The sequence below is a fragment of the Rhinopithecus roxellana genome, chromosome 7 (genome assembly GCF_007565055.1).
Source record: "Rhinopithecus roxellana isolate Shanxi Qingling chromosome 7, ASM756505v1, whole genome shotgun sequence".
Classification (NCBI taxonomy): Eukaryota; Metazoa; Chordata; class Mammalia; order Primates; family Cercopithecidae; genus Rhinopithecus; species Rhinopithecus roxellana.
Window position 1 is genome coordinate 27,570,840 of NC_044555.1, and position 19,822 is coordinate 27,590,661.

Below are 19,822 nucleotides of genomic sequence, written 5' to 3' on the forward strand. Positions count from 1 at the left end.
CAACACTTTGGGAGGCTAAGGCGGATGGATCACCTGAGGTCAGGAGTTCAAGACCAGCTGGCCAACATAGCGAAATCTCATCTCTACTAAGAATACAAAAAATTCACTGGGTGTGGTGGTGCACACCTGTAGTCCCAGCTACTCAGGAGACTGAGGCAGGAGAATTGCTTGAACCCAGAAGGTGGAGGCTGCAGTAAGCTGAGATCACGCCACTGCACTCCAGCCTGGGTGACAGAGTGAGACTCCAATGCAAAAAGAAAGAAAGAAAGAAAGAAACACACACACATCATCTGGGCCCTTTTTTTTTTGGTGGGAAAACGGAAGATCTTCACTACCATTTCAATTTCTATATTACTACTTGCTCCATGTGAGTAATCAGTTTCTCCATGGAACAGTTTTGGCATTTGATATTTTTCTAGGAATATATTCATTTCATCTAGATTTTCAGATACATTCTTCATTTTTAAAACCTTTGTTGCATTTGCATCTTCTGTCTTCTTCAATTGACCAGTCTTGCCACAAGTGTTTCCTCTTAATTTTTGTTTTCAGATTTCTGCTTTTGGTTTCTATTAATCTGTCATTTTTTGTTCTCTATATCATCAATTTCTGTTCATTATTTCCTTCTTATTGAGGTTTGCTGTGGTGGTCTTTTTCCAACTTCTTGTATAGTTTACATACGATAAAACACTCAGATTTTAGTTATACAGCTTGTTGGACTTTTAAATAGGTATACACCCATGTGACGAGCACCGCAATCAAGACACACAAACTTTTCATGATTCCAGAAAGCTACCTTGCAACCCTTTCCAGTGACGCCCTCCCCACCTCAACTCTCTTCTACTATCACCATAAAATTGTTCTGCCTGACATAGAACTTCATATAAACGGAATGAAACATTATGTGCTTTTTGTGTGTCTGGCTTCTTTCACCATGTGAACAATCTCACCATGTGAGGCTCATCCTTTGATATCTGTATCAGCATTTTGTTCCTTTTGATTGCTGAGCTGTAGTCCATCCTTTGAATATACCACACTGTATCCATTTTTCTCTAGTTGGACATTTGGGTTGTTCCCAGTTTTTGGCTATTAGGAATACAGCTACTACAAATATACGTATGCAAGTCTTTTGTTGACATGTTTTCATGTATTTGGGCCTAAATATCTAAGAGTAGAATTGCTGGGCCATAGGTTAAGCATACTTTAACTTTATAGGAAGCAGCCAGTTTTCCAGAGTGGCTGTACTATTTTGCACTCCTGCCAGTTGAGGTATGAGGGTTCCTTGTGGGATTTTGGGAGCAGTGCTCTGGGGTGGGAAGAGGAAAGGGAATGTGGAGGCGTCTCTGCTAAAAGACACACCCATCCTGAGACTAGGGCAGGCTCTTTTTTTCAAGACAGGGTTTCACTCTCGTCCCCCAAACCGGGGTGCAGGGGCGCGATCTCGGCTCGCTGCAACCTCCACCTCCCAGGCTCAAGCAATCCTTCCACTACAGCTTCCCGAGTAGCTGGGATTACAGGTGTGCGCCCCTACAGCTGGCTATATTTTTGTACATTTTTTTTGTAGAGACGGGGTTTCACCATGTTGCCCAGGCTGGTCTCAAACTCCTAGGCTCAAGTGATCCATCTGCCTTGGCCTCCCAGAATGCTGGAATTACAGGCGTGAAATCACTGTGCCCAGCCTTTTTTTTTTTTTTTTTTTGTAGAGACAGGGTCTGGCTATGTTGTCCAGGCTGGTCTTGAACTCCTGAGCTCAAGTGATCTGCCTGCCTCAGCCTCCTAAAAGTGCTGGGATTACTTACAGGTGCAACTCACTGTGCCCAGGCCTAAGAGGCCTCTTTTTATTCCTGTTTCCTTCACCCCTTTTTTCTCCCATCACCTTCCTTCATTGGGCAACACCCGCCACCCCAGATCAGCACCATCCTACCTCTAGGGGTCCCTTCTTTCTAACCCCACCTCCCATGACTGGTGCAGGGTGGTCACAATGTATATTAATAAATGGGGGAGGGGCTTTGCACCAACTGGTCTTCTAGCACCATCCCCCTTTCACACTGTGGCCCTCTGAGGCCTGGAAGAGGGCAGCCCCAGCGTCACAGTCCACTATACCCAGAACCTCTGCTGAGGGCACAAGCACATACTTGGGAATCATGTGTTGCAGTGACTAGAGGGGTGGGGTGCTGTGGTAACAACAGAGAAGGTAGGCCTGAATCGTTCTCAAGGGGCATCCCTGGGACCTGGCCTTGGATTTGCAGGCCGAGCTCCACCTCCCCCCGCTCTGAGGTCATCAGCATGTTGAGGGCTCTGGGCCAACTGGTGCCTGAGTACCTGCTGTCTTCTACTTGGAAATGCCTGAGGGCATTATCCCGAGATCTAGGGACGCAAATTGCAGTTTAGCCTTGGGACTAAAGGCTAAGTACAGCTGGGGGGCAGCAAGGACAGGGGATGGGGATTCCCAGTCCTAGCTCTGATCGGGGGGCTTCATGCGTGGTGATACTGGATTTCCTGGTACAGCATAACCTGCTGGACCCAACAAGGGAGAGCGGTCACAAGCAGGATATCATGGGTTGGGGTACAGGTCAGAACCCCATGTTCTAGTAGCCACTATGTTCCAGGTACTGTGAATGCCACCACTGCCATCCACCTTGGCCTGATAAGGCCTCCTGTCCATCTGCTTGGGTCCCCGTGTCTTTATAAACTACACAACTGTGCTAGAGCACGAGAAAGAGGAGAGGCCAATGTGCAGGCTTTTCAGCTTTTATTACAAAAAAGGACATGATCCCAGCCCAATTTTCCAACAAAAGTCACCACCTCAGTTTGATTTGGTCAAGCCCTCTCTGGCTGGGGAGTGGGCTGGCCGACAAGAGCAAGGCTCCGTCCCAGCCATCCAACACTCTGTCCTTCCCTGCCCCAGGATGGACACCCGACATGTGGAGAAGTTGCTCTTGAAGCTGCTCACTGGGCCTCGTTGAAGCGGGTCACCATTGTCTTGTGCAGTGTCTCCTTGTAGGACTCGGTTGAGGTGACCCCGTAGGAGCTGCCCCGTGCACCCAGGCCGGAGCCCCGCACCCGTGTTTGGGCCTGTGTGAGGGAGGCAGGCTCTGTCAGGCTGGTGGGGGATGCTGTGAGGGGTGCTGGGGGATGGGACAGGACTGCCTGAGACTCACCTCGATGGGCGTTACAATGCCCTGCTTCTTGCGGCCCAGGCCGCTGCCCTCTTTCCAGCCCATGGCCTGGAGCATGCGACTGCCAATGTTGTCACTGCCCAGCCCGTCCCGAGTAGGCTGCTCGAAGTCTCTGCAGGGGCGGTGCATAGCATGAGTGGTTGGCCTGCCAGCCCCAGGCCCCAGACCCCCTCACCTGGTCCAGCCACTCACACGGAGGCTGTGGATATGCTGCCATACTTCCTCCTCTTGGGCTCTGGCGGCTCGGGGATGCCATACTTCTCTCTGCGTTCAGCTGCACGGTCCCGGTACTTCATTTGCTGAAAGTTTGTGTGTGTGTGTGTGAATGTTGGGGAGCTGGTCTCTTTTCTCAGGCAACACAGGCATGGGGAGTGGGGTCCCACAGCGTGTGCCATCTGGCTAATGAGGCTCAGGTCCTGAGGGTCAGGCCATCACAGGCACAAGCAGCCGAGGTAGGAGAATGGGGAAGAAGGCTCATGGGGTTACCATGTGAGAAATTGAACTCCAGCTGCCTGAGGTGATGGGGAATTGGAAGGGACAGAGGGGAGGGAGCCCAGGGGCAGGTCACACCTCACCTCCATGTCATTCTTCTCTAGTGCTTCTAGCTCGTTTTCTGACAAGTGGGCTCGCCGGTGAATCTCAAGGTTTTGCTGTAAGGGGGACAGGATGAGAAGTGAAGAGGCTGAGCCTCAATGGGCCAAGCCCCAGCATGCCCTGCCAATCATCCGCTCAGTTACCTTGTGGAGCCCTGAGAGCTGCTGGTGCCGGATGAGCGCCTCTTTGCTGGGGAACTGGCGTCGGCAGAGCAGACAGGCCAGCTTCTGCCAGTCGGTGAGCTTCTCCTCCCGCTCGGGGCCCCCACGCTCCTGCTCCTCCTCACTGTCACTTTCCCCGCTGTAGGCTGCCACCAGCCCTCGCGGAGGGCTCTATAGAGGGTGAGGGTGGGTGGTCAGGCCTGGCCAGATCAGAGCCCCCACCCCTCTCTGCCTTGGGCACTCACTGGGCGGTCGTCACTGGCCAATTTCGGGAGATCCATGCTGGTGTGCTGTCTCTCGGCTAGTGCTCCCTGGGGTGGAGGGACACAGAAATTCAGGGACTCTGCAGAGGGCCCAAAGGAAGGACAAGATTGTGGGGCAGGGTGCAAGGGGGTGGCCCCAACACACCTTCTTCTCGAGGATGGCATAGCCAGCATCTGCAGTGGCCGACTCCCGCCTCTCGTCATCTCGCAGGGAGCTGATAGGCTGGAAACTATTTTTGAAGTTTTCTTTTTGTTTGTTGAGACTGCGGGCCCAGCGTTCCATGTCCTTGGCAATCTGGGGGTGAGAGTGGAAGTGAGGTTCCCAGAGCGCTTATGCTCCTGGGGCTACTAACTCTATCTGCTGACCCACTGCCCTGTATCCTCAAACACAGGCCGGCCACTATCCCTAGTCCGAACCACTGCAGAAGGCTTCATCTGGCCTCTGAGCTATGGCTCTTGACCCCTTCTCCCAGTAGAGCACTCTTTTACGAAGTATAAGCCACTCCCACCCCCAAATACAATGCCCTTAAAACCCTTCCTTCGCCTCCCATCACACCAAGAAAAAACTCAAACTCGCAACTACAGCCTGCAAGGCACTTGGCACCTGGCTACTCCTGATCTCATCACTGAACACACCCCGTGCCCCTACCCCCACTGGTCTCTATAATGGTGAGGTGGTAGAAGCAGTGTGGACAGAGTGGCAGGTCTATCTGGGAGGCAGATGAGGGGAAGCTGAGGCAGAACAAGCAGAAGGTGAGGGACACAGTAGTACAAGTTCCTATTTTCTGTCACCAGTCACCAGTGCTTCTTGTCAAGCCCCTCTCTGGCTGTGTTCTCTGCTATGGTTTTTGTCCCTCAAAGTTCATGTGTCAGAAATGTAATCCCTAATGCAACAGCGTTGACAGGTGAGCCTTTATCTTGGCTGGGTGCGGTGGCTCACACCTGTAATCCCAGCACTTTGGGAGGCCAAGGCGGGTGGATCACTTGAGGTCAAGAGTTCGAGACCAGCCTGGCTAACATAGTGAAACCCCAGCTCTACTAAAAAAATACAAAATTAGCTGGGCGTGGTGGCGGACGCCTGTAATCCCAGCTACTTGGAAGGCTGAGGCAGGAGAATTGCTTGAACCTGGGAGGCAGAGGTTGCAGTGCACTGAGATTGCACCATCGCACTCCAGCCTGGGCAACAAGGATGCAACTCTGTTTCAAAAAATAAATGTAATCCCTAATGCAACAGTGTTGACAGGCAGGGCCTTTCAGAGGTGATTAGGTCACGAAGGCTCTGCCCTCCTCAAGAGATCACGGCTGCTTTTTAAAAAAATTGTCGGCCGGGCGTGGTGGCTCAAGCCTGCAATCCCAGCACTTTGGGAGGCCGAGACGGGTGGATCACGAGGTCAGGAGATCAAGACCATCCTGGCTAACACGGTGAAACCCCGTCTCTACTAAAAAATACATTAAAAAAAAAAAAAACTAGCTGGGCGAGGTGGCGGGTGCCTATAGTCCCAGCTACTCGGGAGGCTAAGGCAGGAAAATGGCGTAAACCTGAGAGGCGGAGCTTGCAGTGAGCTGAGATCCGGCCACTGCACTCCAGCCTGGGCGACAGAGCGAGACTCCGTCTCAAAAAAAAAAAAAAAAAAAAAAAAATTGTCTAAGTTTATGGGGTAACAAGTGCTTTTGTAGCCGGGCGCCGTGGCTCATGCCTGTAATCCCAGCACTTTGGGAGGCCGAGATGGGCACATCACCTGAGATCAGGAGTTCGAGACCAGCCTGGCCAACATGGCAAAACCCCGTCTCTACTAAAATTACAAAAAAATTAGCCGGGCATGGTGGCGGATGCCTGTGATCCCAGCTACTCAGGAGACTGAAGCAGGAGAATTGCTTGAACCCAGGAGGTGGAGGCTGCAGTGATCCGAGATTGCGCCACTGCACTCCAGCCTGGGCAATAAGAGTGAAACGCCATCTCAAAAAAAAAAAAATAAATAAATAAATAAAATAAACAAGTGCTTTTGTTACATGCAGAGATTGTATAGTGCTGAAGTCAGGGTTCTTAGAGCATCCATCAGCCAAATAATGTACATCATACCCATTAAGTAATTTCTCATCCTTCACCCTCTCCCACCTCCTCCACCTTTATATATATATATGATTTGAGAAGGAGTCTCGCTTATTGTTGCCCAGGCTGGAGTACAATGGCATGATCTCAGCTCACTGCAACCTCTGCCTCCTGGGTTCAAGCGATTCTCTTGCCTCAGCTTCCTGAGTAGCTGGGATTACAGGCGCCTGCCACCATGCCCGGCTAATTTTTGTACTTTTAGTAGAGACGGGGTTTCGCCATGTGGCCAGGCTGGTCTCGAACTCCTGACCTCAGGTGATCTGCCTGCCTCGGCCTCCCAAAGTGCTGGGATTACATGCGTGAACCACCGCTCCTGGCCCTCCTCCACCTTTTGAGTCTCCATTTAATGCCATCACTGACAGTGGGTTCCAGATAAAAAGGGGGAGTTTGGCCCAATTTTCTCTTGCTCTAATGCATGCTCTCTTGCCCTTTGCCATGTTATGATGCAGCAAGAAGGCCCTCACCAGATGCCAACACCACTGGGCTTCCCTGCCTACAGAACTGTGAGCCAAATCAATCTCTTTTCCTTATAAATTACCCAGTCTGTGGTATTGTTATAGAGCAGCAAATGGATGAAGACACTCCTCTTCCCCTCACACATACCCATGCTGTCACATTTGTTGTGCATTTCCATTTTATCATTTTAAAATGCATAGGAATGTTTATCTGTGTATAATTTGAATTTATATGCATGACCACAATGCCACATTCTATATTTCCATGTTTCCCCCCCCAGCACAGCACCATTTTTAGAATTCACCAGGTTGCTGAGGGAACACTTTGTGCTTGCTTGTAAATGCTATGCTCACAGTGTCACACCCTTTCTCCACAGACAGACGCTGAGGTGCCCTCCATTTGCCTACTCCCACAAAACACTGCAGGGCTTTTTTCCTGCCCACCCCTTTATGGGCCTGTGAGAATTTCTCTGGCATATATATATATATCCACCAGCAGCATGTAAGGGTCCCCACCATGGGACAGAAGACACCTGACAGGGCTCACTCGGATGGCACAAGCCACCTCCTGGAGTTGGGCAACCCTGTCACGCACTGAGGAGACTGCTCTGGCTCAAGGCCATTCAGCAAAAAAGCAGAGCTGGAGCAGGAGCATGGTCTGCTAAGCAGTTACTGCCCACATCCACACCCGCCTGCCATCACCCTCAGCAGGAGAGGGTGAGAGCTGACAGAGTGCCGTTGCTGGAAGATACCACACAGCCAGCCAGTGACTGCTGGACCCCGGTGTTCACCTGTTGAGCTGTTTTGGTCTTGTGCTTCTCCTTCTTCTCTTTGCCCTCCTTCGAGGGTGCCCCCGTCTCCTTATGCCCATCGGCCGACTGCTCCAGGGCGGGAACATAGGTCCGCCTCTCCCCATCCCAGTACAGGTACTGCTGGCTTTGAGCATTGTAGTAATACTGAGGGAGGAGGAGGGAAGAGGGGATGTGAGGGAAGAACTTGTGAAGGGAACCTGCAGGGCCAGCTGCCCCCGACGCGACCTGACCCGACCCCATCCCTCTCTGCCCTCTCTGGGCTGCCCTATCACCTGGGAGTTGGGGTCATAGTAGAGGCCGGTCTGGGGATCATAGTAGTAGCCGGAGGTCTCATCGTACTGGTAGGTGGAGACGTCGGGAACAGCTAGGGGGTGAGGGGAGCGGGGTCACAGTCTTCCCTGCTTTATTAAGAACTCCCCACCCCTACCCACAGGCTGTGGCTACTCACGGTACTGGCTGTAGGATTCCTGGGCAGTGGGGCTGGTGGCCGGTGGGAGAGCAGAACTAGGATGGGTAGGGCTCTGGAGCTCAGATTTGAGCACAGCGGGTGACATGATGGTATACGACTGGTCATGGGGACAGACAGGAGAACAGGGCTCAGTGTCTGCCCATGCCACCCCTGCCACCTGCCTGCCTCCCTGGGATACATACCCACAGGGATCACTCACCTGGCTGTTGGCAGCAGTGCCCTGGCTGCTGCTCGCCTCGGCTGATTGTTGGTAGATGCCAGGGGCAGCACCAGGCTGGGTGCGAGAGAAAGCCTGCATCGACACAGAGTCAGCCCCAGGCTCTAGGGAGGCCTCAGGACCTGTAAGGAAGGACAGGGCAGGGAGAATGCCTGTGAATGCGGCCGGGGACTCTATGCCTGCTGGCCCCCACCACAGCTGCAGAGAGAGACGCTGGGGCTCACCTGCTCCGGTGGGGTCCCCTTTGGTTCCAGTGATGCCAGGGCCCTTGGTGCCCTTGAGGTAGCCATGGGCATAGAGGGAAGACTCTGTGCCCTGGCTGTTGCCATAGCCCTCATCCTGTTGGTAGTAGCTATAGTCGACCGGCGGCTCCTCGGAGGTGGCCCAGGCACCCTCCCCACCTTGGGAGGCCTGAAGGTCAGGTGGGAGGGGTTCATTAGAACAGGAAGGTGTGGGGATGGGGAGGTTGGGAACCTGCTAGAAGCATCTGTCCCACACGTGGGGCTAGTGTTTCTACCTGACAGAAAAGCATGCAGCCTAAGACAAGTGGAAAGCAAGGATTGCCTGGCCACAAGAGAACAAATAGGCCAGTGGCAAACACAAGACATAAAAACAGACGAACGCCAAAATGTTCCAGGGCTGATTCTGCTGATTCTGCTGTGTGTGTTGGGTGTCAGGCCAAGGAAGACACCATCTTCTCACTTCTTTATTCTCTTCTCCCAATTTTCTCTCAACCACTTATACATTATTTTTATTCGGGAACATATGATATATGTATATCATATATGTATATATTACATATAAGGATATGTGTATATCATACCAATTCAGGACAATAAAAACCCCACCAAACAGAACAGAATGCCAGGCACAATGGCGTCGTACATGAGCGCATGGGAGGCAATTGGGAAGAAAGCTGCGGTGATGATGAAGGGGAATGTCCCAGGGGGTCTAGAGAGCTAGGAGCAAGGTAGAATGGCCATGCCAGCTACTGGGAGAGGGTTTTGCATCCATGGATAGCAAGCCAGCCTTCCTGCTTCAGAAAGGGTGCAGGAGGGTTGAGAAAGCCCAGGTCTCAGGACGCTGGGAGGCACAAGGGGTCTGAGTACCTGTGAGATGGCCCACTGGGCCGCAGCAATGGCAGTGCTGGCCACAGAGGCAGCACTGATGCGACTGCCTTCATTGGAGGCCATGTCCCTGAGGAGGATGTTAGAGACTGGGAGTGAGATGGGAGGCCCCAAACGGTGGGGGGAAGTGGGAGGGTGAGGAGGGGAAGGGTGGGAAGGCACACAGGTGGGGCCCTGACCTCTTAGAACCCTTGGCAAACTCAACATTGATGGTCTTGCCGTCGATGGTGAGTGGTGGGTGCAGGGCTTGCAGGATCTGCAGCAGCTGGGCTGCCTCCTGTGGGAGGAGGTGAGGCAGGGACAGAAGGGTCAGGCCCGGGGAGGCCCCCGGCTCCATTGCCCGGTTTCCAGGCTGGGGGCCGCGGTTGGAGGCTGGGGAAAGGGACCCTCCTCCCCACCCTGGGGGCCGGGACCCTGGCTGCCCGGCCCCCAACTGTGCCGCCCTCACCACGATGGTGGAGAGCTGGATGAAGGCAAAGCCGCGGTTCAGTTGGGTCTGCTTGTCCTTTATGACGCGCACGTTGGAGGAGGACAGCACTGCGTAGGGTGCCAGGGCCCCCAGGATGGAATCCATGGTGCTGTGTGGGTTCAGGTTGCGCAAAATGATGGCTGTGGGAAGGGGCCCAGTGTTAGAGGACGCCCCCGGCACTCTTGCCAGCCCTGCCCTTCAATGCCCCCCACTGCTCCCTTTCCTCTGCCCCCACCCCGCCGTGCCTCTGCAACTGCCACTTCCCTCACTGCTTCCTCCGGGATCAACTCTGCTTGGCGGTCCAGGTGCCAGCCTGGCTGCCTGTCTACTGAGAACCTTCCCAACACACCCCCAAAGTCAGGTGGGATGTTGCCACTCCCTCTGCTCTCCCTACATCAAATGTCTATCCCCGCACCAAGTGGAGATTCCATGAGGATGAGGTCCTGCTCACTGCCATTTCTCTGGTCTTGGTGAGCCCAGCCCAGACACCCTAGGGCACAGAGGAAGAAGGAACAACTGACTCACTGTCATTGGCGTTCTCTGAGCTTGGCTCTGAGCCTTGTGACAGGGCTTGGGAGGCCAGGACTCCCTGGGCCTGGTAGGGCTGCGGCAGGGGAAGCAGGCCCTGGCTCAGCTCCCGGCCACCCAGTGGCAGTGTCTGCTGATCCAGCCTCGTGCCGAGGGGCAGCTTCTGCTCTGCCTCTGTCAGGGGCAGTGGGAGACAGGCTGGTGATAAGGGGGAGGCTCCATGACTGGTCACCCTCCTCCCTATACCAAGCCTTGAGCACAGACCCCTCACCTTCCCTTCTCCCCAATCGCCCCGCCCTGGGGAGTGCGAGGGGTAGGTGGGCCTCACCTGACTTGGGCACGCCACATTTGAAGCACTTCTCTCGGCGTTTGAAGTTCTGGACGCCACACTGTGAGGCACAGGCCAGGCCGTCAGAGGGAGCAGGGATTTCCCACTGCACCCTCCAAACCTGGATGCAGAGATCTCCCAGGGACCCCGCAGTGCCCCAGGAAGGAAAGTCCCCAGGCAAGGGTGGCAGGTGCCTTCTGAACCTTCTGATGTGGTTCTCAGTACTGTGCATCTTCCCTTTCCAGACTCTCATTTGTTCTCTGTGCCAGCCCACTCAGCTCAGGAATGAACAACTCCCGCCTTGTTACTACAACTTCCTCCTCTCCTTCCTCTGCCTTCTTAAGGCCACCAATTCCCAGGACTGTTCCCTGCCTCACGTATTCAATCCCTTTATTAGGTTCCCTCCCTGAAACTTGCTTCTCTATTCAGAAACCTTTCAGCGTTTCAGCCCTAGAAGTCAGTAGCCTCTGGCCAGACCTGCACCCCTCCTCTTAGCTCTAGGACTGGGTTGGATCCTGCTTTGCTTGAGAAATTTTCCTTGAATGTTCCAGCATCTGGAGACCCAGCTTCTACCACATTCCATCTCTGTTCCAGACTCAGGTACTAAGCACCACTCCTGGGCCAGGTCCTGCTGCACATGGCCAGAACATGGTCTCTGCCCTCATGGCCTAATAGCACGGGGGCAGATGCAGCATGAAGAGGGGCAGGTCGGTCTGTGTGGACCATCCAGCAGGGGCTCGGGGAGGGAAATGGGCTGGGGGTGGGGTGCCACTTACTTGGCAGGGACAGTCCCTGCACAGAAGCAGGGAGGTCTGACCTGGGATGCCCAGAAGTTTCATTTTGTTAAGCCTTGCTGGGGAGGAATTGTTATCGGAGGGAACAATGGACTTTCCAAAACTGGTGTGGGAGAGTAAGGGGAGAAGCAAAAGCCAAGGCCAGGGAAGGAAGTCAGTTAGGTAATGGAGGATCTTATGCTTAAGCTGAGCTGGGGCTGGTTAAGCAGAGGAGGATGGGCGTGGGTGGTCAGAGGTGGTTTTGAAGAATGTTCCAGGTGAGGGCGTGGGAGAAAGAGGACAAGAGGCCGGCATACCAGAGAGGGCTCCAGAGCGAGCAGGTGAGAGCGTGACGATTGGCATGAGCAGCAGGAATGGTGAGGGAGGGAAAGTGGCGTTTCTGTGATGGAAGTGACAGGACCTGGTGGCCAACAGGATGCAGGGGAGGGGAAGGAGTTCATGAGAATTCCCTGGTTTGGGGCTGGGCGTGGTGGCTTATGCCTGTAATCCCAGCACTTTGGGATGCCGAGGTGGGAGGACTGCTTGAGCTCAGGAGTTCAAGACCAGCCTGGCAAACATGACGAAACCCTCTCTACCAAATAAAAAAAACAGGCAAAAATTAGTGGGCATGGTGGCATGTGCCTACGGTCCCAGCTACTCTGGAGGCTGATGGCTTGAGCCCTGGAGACAGAGGTTCCAGTGAGCCCAGATTGCTGCACTCTAGCCTTGGTGACAGAGCCAGATCCTGTCTCAAAAAAAAAAAAAAAAAAAATTCCCTGGTTTTGAGGCTATCTGGAAATACAGGAAGGAGTTCCACTGTCACTTTGTCTTTCTTTCTCCAGAAATGTTGAGCACCAATCCTCTGATAGGACTTTAAAAAAAAAAAAAAAAAAAAAAAAACAGATGCGCCACTCTCCCTGACTAGGCAGAGTACTTCCTGGGGAGAGGGTTGGGGCCTCTACAAACCGTGGAATCACAATGCTGGCCCCAGGGCAGACCTGAAGCCACTATGGCATCCAAGTTCCTGTGATCAGGAGCAAGGCACAGGGCACAGCTAAAGGTTCACCCATGGTTCCACCTCTCTGAGCCTCAACTTCCCCTTAGGGAAGACAGAGGTGACTACAAAACCATAGCCTCCAGTTTCAGTTTTGACGTGGCCTGGTCAGAGTGGCCTTCAGGTTTGAGCTACCTGATATGGGCTCTCAGAATGCTCTGTGCTTTGCTTTCATGATTAGTTAACAATTCGACTGTGTTAACTGTGGGCCAGGTGCTGTTCTGAGTGTTACCCTCTCATTAACACAGCTGAATCCTCCCAACCACCTTCAGGGAGAGGTGTCATTAATATTCACATTTTAGAGATGGGGAAAGTGAGGCAAAGAGAGGCTAAGCACCTTGGCCAAAATCAAGGCCGATCTAGGATAGTCTCATTTCAGCCAGTCTGGCTCTGAAGCCCACATTCTCCACACCACCACTTCAAGCCTACACTGTCACTAATTCATCATCCACGTACATATTTCCTTAAAGTCTACTGGAACTCCAGGCAAGACTGCATTTTAGGACAGAGCCTGCATCAAGTGAATGCTCACTACACATTTGTATACGGCTGGTTAGGAATGGTGACTACTCAAGCTGAGTGATCAAGGGATAGAGAATGAGAGCGAGAGAGAGAGAGAGAGAGAGAGAGAGATGGAGGGAGGGAGAGGAGAGAGATTGGGGGAGGGGGAGAGATGGAGGGAGAAAGAGTGGGAGAGGGAGGGAGGGAGGGATCGCCGCCACTGCTGTGTTGCTGTCTCTGTCCATGACAACTGCTGCCCACCGCCCCTGTACCTTATTGCACAGCCAGTCCTCATTGATCTTGGGCTTGGGGTCGCTGTAGTGCATTGACACCTTCTGGCCCAGGATGTTGAGGGAGTGCTGCAGGAAAAAGCAGAGCACAGTGAGGCCCAGGCAGCAGTGCCCCACGCACCGTTTCAGCACAGGAGAAGAGAGTGAGCGAGCCCTTCAGCTGGATGGATGAGGGACAGGGAACGGAGGGAGGTCGGAGAGCGGATGGAGGGAAGAAGGGAGGTAGGGAGGGAAAGCGCCACAGCTCTCGGGCGCAGCTGTTTGCTGCTCTGCCGGGCACACGCACGCACACATGTGAACACACACCACCAGGCACACAGTGTTCGGCTGACCGACGCTTGCCGGACAGTGGGGAGAAACCCCCACTCGGCCCTGACACTGCCAGGCCACACCCAGGGCCAGGACTACACAGGTTACACTTGGGGGGTGAGGGGAGACAGGGAGGGGGAGGGAGAGGGCAGAGAAAGAGAAAGAGAGCGCAGGTGCGCTAGTGCTGGAGAAGGGGAAAAAGAAAGAGCCATTTCGAACAGATGGAAGTTTCTGCCGTGAGGCCGTCTTCCCATGGATGTCTGGGTCCTGGGCCCGTGGCACTAGCCTACCGACCCTGAGGAGACGGCTCCAGGGCTGCCTCTGCCGGGATCCCCCATTCTACCACCTCTGCCCCTTCCTCCCCTGAAACTTCTCTCCAGTGCCCTACACCAGGGATCTGGGTAGGGGTGGGTGTCCAGGCAGATCTTTGGGTCTCGGAGGTCCCAAAGCTGCTGAGTTGGGATCCCATGCCAGGCTTGGGGGAGAGGCTCCCCCGGGGGCTGACTGTGCACGGGTCCTTGCCGAGAAGACGGAGCTGCCTGAGGTGGTACCTCCTGTGAGCGTGGAGATGTGATAGAAAGGGTAGGGGCGGCGAAGTGAGGCCAGGGTGTTGATAAAACTATCATACTCGACAGGAACTTGAGATCAATGGAGCAGTGCTGTCCCCTTGCATGAAAATCAAAGGGCCAAATTCACATGCAGGGAGGGGGCTGACAAAATGAGTCTTGCTAGTGACTATGCCAATAGCTAAGCTCCTCACTGGCAGGACTTCCAGTGGTCCTGAGGGTAGAATGAGGTCCTGGCTCTGGCTAACCTCAGAGAGGGGTGCCCCACCCCCACCCCCGCCCGGGGGGGAGTGGGAAGCTAGGTGAAAGAACCCACCCTGGCAGCTGTTTCTCTGAACAGTCAGCTGGGAGAGGTGAAGGGGCAGTGCTAGTGCCTGGTGGTAGGAAGGGGCCAGTGGTGAGTGTGGGCTCTGGATGGGAAGCCCAGTGGGGTAGCGAGAGATGGGAAGAGGAGATAGTGAGGGTCAGGAAGGGGAGAGAGGGGGCAGGGGGGATGGGACACAGGGCCACAGGGCAGGGAACTGTGTCCGTAAGAATCAGGCGATGGGGAGCGCTCGATTACAAAGTAGTATTTGTTTGGGGGGGGGTTCAAGTGCGGCAAAGCAACCTGATTGGCTTCCATCCATCGTGTAGCGTCCTGCAAGTGACTAAACTCGACGAAGGCGAAGCCCCGGCTCTGACCTGGAGACAGCATTCAGATACAGACGCAGTGGGTTAGTCAACAGCTTTGGACACACGGCGTTCCCGGGGGCGGGACCCGAGGGGAGAGGACGGGGGCAGAGAGAGGGAAAGGGGAAGAGGAGAAAGGAAGAAAGAGAAAGAGGCAATCAGAGAGAGAAAGACTAGCGGGTGTGGGGGGCAAGGTAGATGGCCAGGTGGGGCAGGGAAGGCGGAGGGAGAAAAACAGAGGCCAGAGGTCGGTAGGGGGAGAGACACACACACCAACTGGGAAGAGAGAGAGATGGGGCTCGGGCAGACCTGCCGAGCCAGCCTGGGGTGACAGAGACGGAGAGAAGCAGCCAGGAGGGAAAGAATACGAGAGATCTGCCTCCAGAGAAGGAGGGAGGGGACGGTGGGCAGGCTGCTGGCTCCACACAAGCCACAATACGTAACTCCAGGGCGGACCCGGCTCGAGGCCAGGGGCACCCAGGAGGGGTCCTGTAACAGGTGTTGAATCACAGGAGCAAAAGAGAAGCTGGCCAGGCTGCTCTGTGAGGCTAGCAAGGCTCTTGGCCCATTGAGAACCAGGGGCGGTTAAAGACACGACCTCATCTCAGCCTCACCGCAGCGCAGGGGAGGTGGGCCTCGCTAGGGAGCCACCTCAGGGCTACAGGGTGGAGACTACAGCCACAAACAGTCCAGGTTTCCCTGGACAAAAGGAGAATGGTGGCCACGATTGGCCAGGAGGACCTTAGAGGTAAGAATCAATGGGTGCCTGGGAGAAGCGCCCAGGGCCATCGAGGGGGCTGCACCTGTAACACCTCCTTGTGGAGAGAGAGACCCAGAAGCTGTCCATGTGTGGTGTAGTTGGGGTGATGCAGAGCAAGACCTACATGCAACCAAGACTCCAGGCTTAGGAAAGGGATTCAGGGTTGAGGCCTCAGGATAGCATGTCCTTTAGAGGCAGATACACGGGGAGGGCTTGGATGAGAGGGGCTTGGGGGGGCATGCTTAATGTTCAAAAGAATAACCGTTAGGATGCATAGGAGGATGGAATGAATAATATAAATGGGGGGGCAGAGAGAGAAAGAGAGAGAGGGAGAAAGGGAGAGAGAGAGAGAAAGAGAGAGAGAGATGGAGGTGTGGGGAGGAGAGACTGAGAGATGGAGAGAGAAGCCCAGGCAGAGTGAGGCCCCACTGTGCCTGCCTTGGGGAGCCTGGGCAGAGGTCCTGTAGAGACAACTCCCCCCACCACCACCCTGCTAACCTCAGGCCAGCTCCAAGCAGCCTGCAAGAGGGAGGGAGGGAACAGGCGAGGCCAGGAAGTCCTGGCTGTTCCTTGGGATGTGTCCTTGGATAAGAGCCATCCCCTGCTTCCCCCTTGGGACACACACGTGGGACCACCACGTCAGAGCTACTTTCTGGTCAGAGGCTGTTACCAAAAAATGTAGGGGAAAGTGAGGGGCAGAGGAAGGAGAAGAAAGGAGAGGGAAGGGAGTGTATGGGAGGGGGTTACCATCTCAGATACTCAAGAGTCCCAGAGAGGAGATGCCTGGGAGCCTGGCCCTGGCCCTGACCCCAGGGAGCACCCAGCTCAGCTCAGAGCTGCACCCCTGCCCCGACAGCCCCATTGAAGAGGCTTCTGGCTGGAGCTGTGAGGAGAGTGTGGGGAGGGGGAGAGAAGAGAGGGCACCCCCCACACTGCCCATTCCCAGCTGTGGCAGGAAGGTGGTGGAGGGAGTCGGGGAGAAGGCAGAGGTAGGAGGGAGATTCCGAGGCTGAGGCTGGCCACTGGAAGGGGAGGGCACTGGGAACAAAAGCTCACCTGAAGATTTGTTCCGCATCAGCCGAACCTCCCGTGCTTGCACGCCGTGGGACTGCAGCTGGCCACGGATCTATACGGGGAGATACAGAGTGGGGCAGGCTCAGCACAATGGTGCCGCTGGGTACCTGAGGCTGGCTGGAGGCCTCTGGATCCCGAGGGGTCATCGGTGATGTGCACACAGTCTCCTCTGCCTCTTTCGCAGCTTTTCCCTGAGTGACAACAGCCCCAGGCCCACACCAGTTCAGTCTTGACTTTCAGCCCCAGACTTGCAGAAAGTGAATCAAATGAAGAAATGGGCACAGAGCAAGGTAAAGCATGGCAGCAGGACGACCCTCAGGGGCACAGAGAACAAGAAAGCAAGTGAGCCAGCCACTTAAGAATGGTGGGCAGGGTGATCTGACAAAGGGCTCAGTGGCAGCCATGAAGTAAGGAAACCTGGGAAGCAATTCTTGCCCTTGGCAAGGGGATAACCCACGCCCCCACCCCTGCCCCGCTGACCTGCAGCTTGCGTCAAAAGAGATCCATGACATAAATGCCAAACTGGGGAGAACAGGAGTCTGAGCAAATCCCAGCCATGTACCCTAGACCATGACTGCAGCAATAACTTAGGGTGGAGACAAAAAGCAAAAAAATATAGTCCTGGGGATTGCTTCCTGGATGGAGTAGGCCAGAGGGAGACTGCAGAGGCAATTCGGGATTTGGACCAGGTGAGGCAGGGTCTCTAGGCCAGTGAGGTCTCTCACAGAGGACCAGGAGCCTATGCCAACCATTCTTGGGAAGGAGTCTTCATGTCTCTGGGCTCAGTTTCCCCACCAGGTTAAACAAGACAGGAGATTAGACTTACACACACCCATACACAGGATGAAAAGGAAAAACACACAGAAGAGCTTATCAGGACTCCAAACTCAGGGAAGGCTGAGGAAGCAGCAAAAAGTGTGCTCTGGGGTCCAGCTGCCCGGGTTCAGACTCCAGCTCCACTCCGCCATTCACTGGCTGTAAGACCTCGGGCAACTCACATTCCCACTCAGTACCTTCCCTGTTGGGATGCCATGGGGACTGAATCACACCTAACACATGGCCCACCCTGAGATACATTCTCAACAAATGTCAGCAACCAGCTACTGTCTGACCCTGGACAGGGCAGGTGGGCCAGACCTTAGAAACCCTCAAATACACAAGTGGGATTTTCTCTGCTACAAAATGAGCAGCTAGCAGATTTCAGAGGAGGGCTAGGGGGTGGGGGAATTTCAGAGAATTCATGGGGGTGGGGGTTGAGGGGCGGCGGAGTGGACTAAGAAGGACCAGGATCAGGGAGACTATTCTTGGAGGTTATTCTGGTAGGCCTGATGGGGCTTCAGTGTGGCTGTCATGAGAAGTATGTATGAAAAGGAAACACGAGGAAAGGGAGGCAGGCGGGGAGGCTGTTAACAACCACCCAAGGCTCTGAGGCCAGGCCAGGCTGCTGACAAAAGAGGATGGGGAAAAAGGAAAAGGAAATTTCAGAAAATCCCACCCCTCCCCCAATGGTTGCAGGGCCCCAGTGTCATCTCTGCTACCAGAAATAGCCAGCACTGGCCCGGTGAGTATCTGGCCCTTGATGCACACATGCAAAATGGCTGGATGACCAGTGGAATGTGCAGGACTGCTCTTCTCCCGCCCAAACCCACCACGGCCGGATACCCACAGCCGCTGCCCCTTGACCAAGCCGGCCTCTCTGACACTCCTCCCTCCAGACCAGGGGGGGCCAATGGGACCTGCCCACAGAGGACGGATCAGTGCTGGGGGATAGGAGCTGGAGGGGGAGAAGGGATGAAAGGCACTGAGGTTGCGGGTGAGGGAGGGGTGGGGAAAAGTTGAGGGCCCTGGAGGAGACCCAGCCTGGCCTCCTGCCCGGGGCCATGGGGGTCACGTACGTCATCCTCAGTGGCTGCCTGTGGCAGCATCCTCAGCATGACGATGTTACTGGCCTTCTCCTCCTCCTCCTCATCCTCCTCCTCCTCCTCCTCCTCCCCTTGCTCGGTCCGATAGTCCTGGTCCCGATAGTCGCCGTCTCGGGGGAAGCCTGGCGGGCCGGTGGGGCTGTGCCTGTGCCGCCGCCGCCGCCTACGCTGAGTCTCGGAGCCCGGGGAGGCCTCGTAGGAATCCTGGCCGACAGAATGAGATGAGTGACACCAGACGGGCAGTCAGTCTGGGCAGGCCTAGGAGCTGGCCGCTGGCTCTGTGAGGCGGGCAGGCTCTGAAAGCCAGGGATGTGCGGGCTCCGGCTAAAGGCTCGGGCAGGCAGGGTGGGTAGGCCCTGGCCTGCAATCCTTCTGGGGCTGGAAATTCTCCATGGGGTCCTTTTGGGGACTGCCTTCAGGGGGTGGGGAGAGGTAGGTGGCAGTATTGGTGTGGGGGGGGATCTCTCAAAGGTAGCTGACAAAACACAGCTTAAACCTCCTTGAGGCAAGATGGCCTGGGGTCAGCACACCAGACCCCACCCTTGATTTTCCCCTCCTCTCTGGCCAGCTCAGGGGGTGTGCTCAATTGCTCATTGTACCACCAAAGGCTGTGTGTCTCCTATGATTCCACCCTGCAACCAAGCTGGGGGCATAAGAACCGCTTCAGATCTCGGCCAGAGCCAGCCAGCAGGAGCTGGTAGAGGTGGTATGAGGGCTGCAGACACTCCCTCCTCAGTCCCTGATCCTCAGCCTTGGTCAGTCCTCCACCACACACCACGCTCAAAATGGTATGGCTGTTGGGCTCTGGGTTGTTGCCCATTCATCTATTCTAGGACTAAGCAGACCAGGCCTCGGGCCAAAGCCCTCCCACCCACAGTGGGGAAGCGCCAGATAACTTGGTGCTCCATTCTCACCCTGGCCAGGGCCCAGTGCTCCTGGAGACGTCTGGGCACAGCTTGACAGCTGCCACTGGAGAAGCCAGGCAGTCCACCAAAGGAGTCTTCGCCCTGGACCCTCCAGAGGGCAGTGGGCAGCTCACAGCCTGCCCCCTAGGGCTGGGCTTGCAAGAACACCCTTCCCAGCCTGCTGGACAGGAGAGCTGCCTGCTTGCATGGACCAGGGCCCTGACTGCCCCTCCAACTGGGATTCCCCTAAGGCAAGCCTGTTTGTTCCCCTCGGGTAGGGGCTCCCTGAT

The 19,822-nt window shown here is 55.0% G+C and overlaps 1 protein-coding gene across 10 annotated transcripts in view; it reads right to left on the bottom strand.

The window, feature by feature from the left end:
• Positions 1-2,732: 2,732 nt before the first annotated feature.
• RBM10 (RNA binding motif protein 10) overlaps positions 2,733-19,822 on the bottom strand; it is a 42,502-nt gene continuing 25,412 nt past the window's right edge. For 2 of the 10 annotated variants that reach the window (XM_030933704.1, XM_030933707.1), the window contains exons 4-24: positions 18,601-18,831; positions 16,688-16,757; positions 14,810-14,883; positions 13,310-13,396; positions 10,710-10,770; positions 10,379-10,555; positions 9,833-9,993; positions 9,564-9,661; positions 9,367-9,454; positions 8,482-8,668; positions 8,240-8,379; positions 8,020-8,137; positions 7,844-7,935; positions 7,551-7,715; positions 4,340-4,489; positions 4,177-4,242; positions 3,914-4,102; positions 3,752-3,826; positions 3,369-3,475; positions 3,159-3,288; positions 2,733-3,072 (exon numbers count right to left, since the gene is read on the bottom strand). In XM_030933704.1, coding sequence (XP_030789564.1) covers positions 2,947-3,072; positions 3,159-3,288; positions 3,369-3,475; positions 3,752-3,826; positions 3,914-4,102; positions 4,177-4,242; positions 4,340-4,489; positions 7,551-7,715; positions 7,844-7,935; positions 8,020-8,137; positions 8,240-8,379; positions 8,482-8,668; positions 9,367-9,454; positions 9,564-9,661; positions 9,833-9,993; positions 10,379-10,555; positions 10,710-10,770; positions 13,310-13,396; positions 14,810-14,883; positions 16,688-16,757; positions 18,601-18,831 — 2,592 coding nt within the window. In that variant the 3' untranslated portion in view covers positions 2,733-2,946. Of the gene's footprint in view, positions 3,073-3,158; positions 3,289-3,368; positions 3,476-3,751; positions 3,827-3,913; positions 4,103-4,176; positions 4,243-4,339; positions 4,490-7,550; positions 7,716-7,843; positions 7,936-8,019; positions 8,138-8,239; positions 8,380-8,481; positions 8,669-9,366; positions 9,455-9,563; positions 9,662-9,832; positions 9,994-10,378; positions 10,556-10,709; positions 10,771-13,309; positions 13,397-14,809; positions 14,884-16,687; positions 16,758-18,600; positions 18,832-19,541; positions 19,760-19,822 lie in introns of those variants that run through there. The other 8 variants (XM_030933709.1, XM_030933705.1, XM_030933713.1 and 5 more) reach the window with 5 other exon arrangements.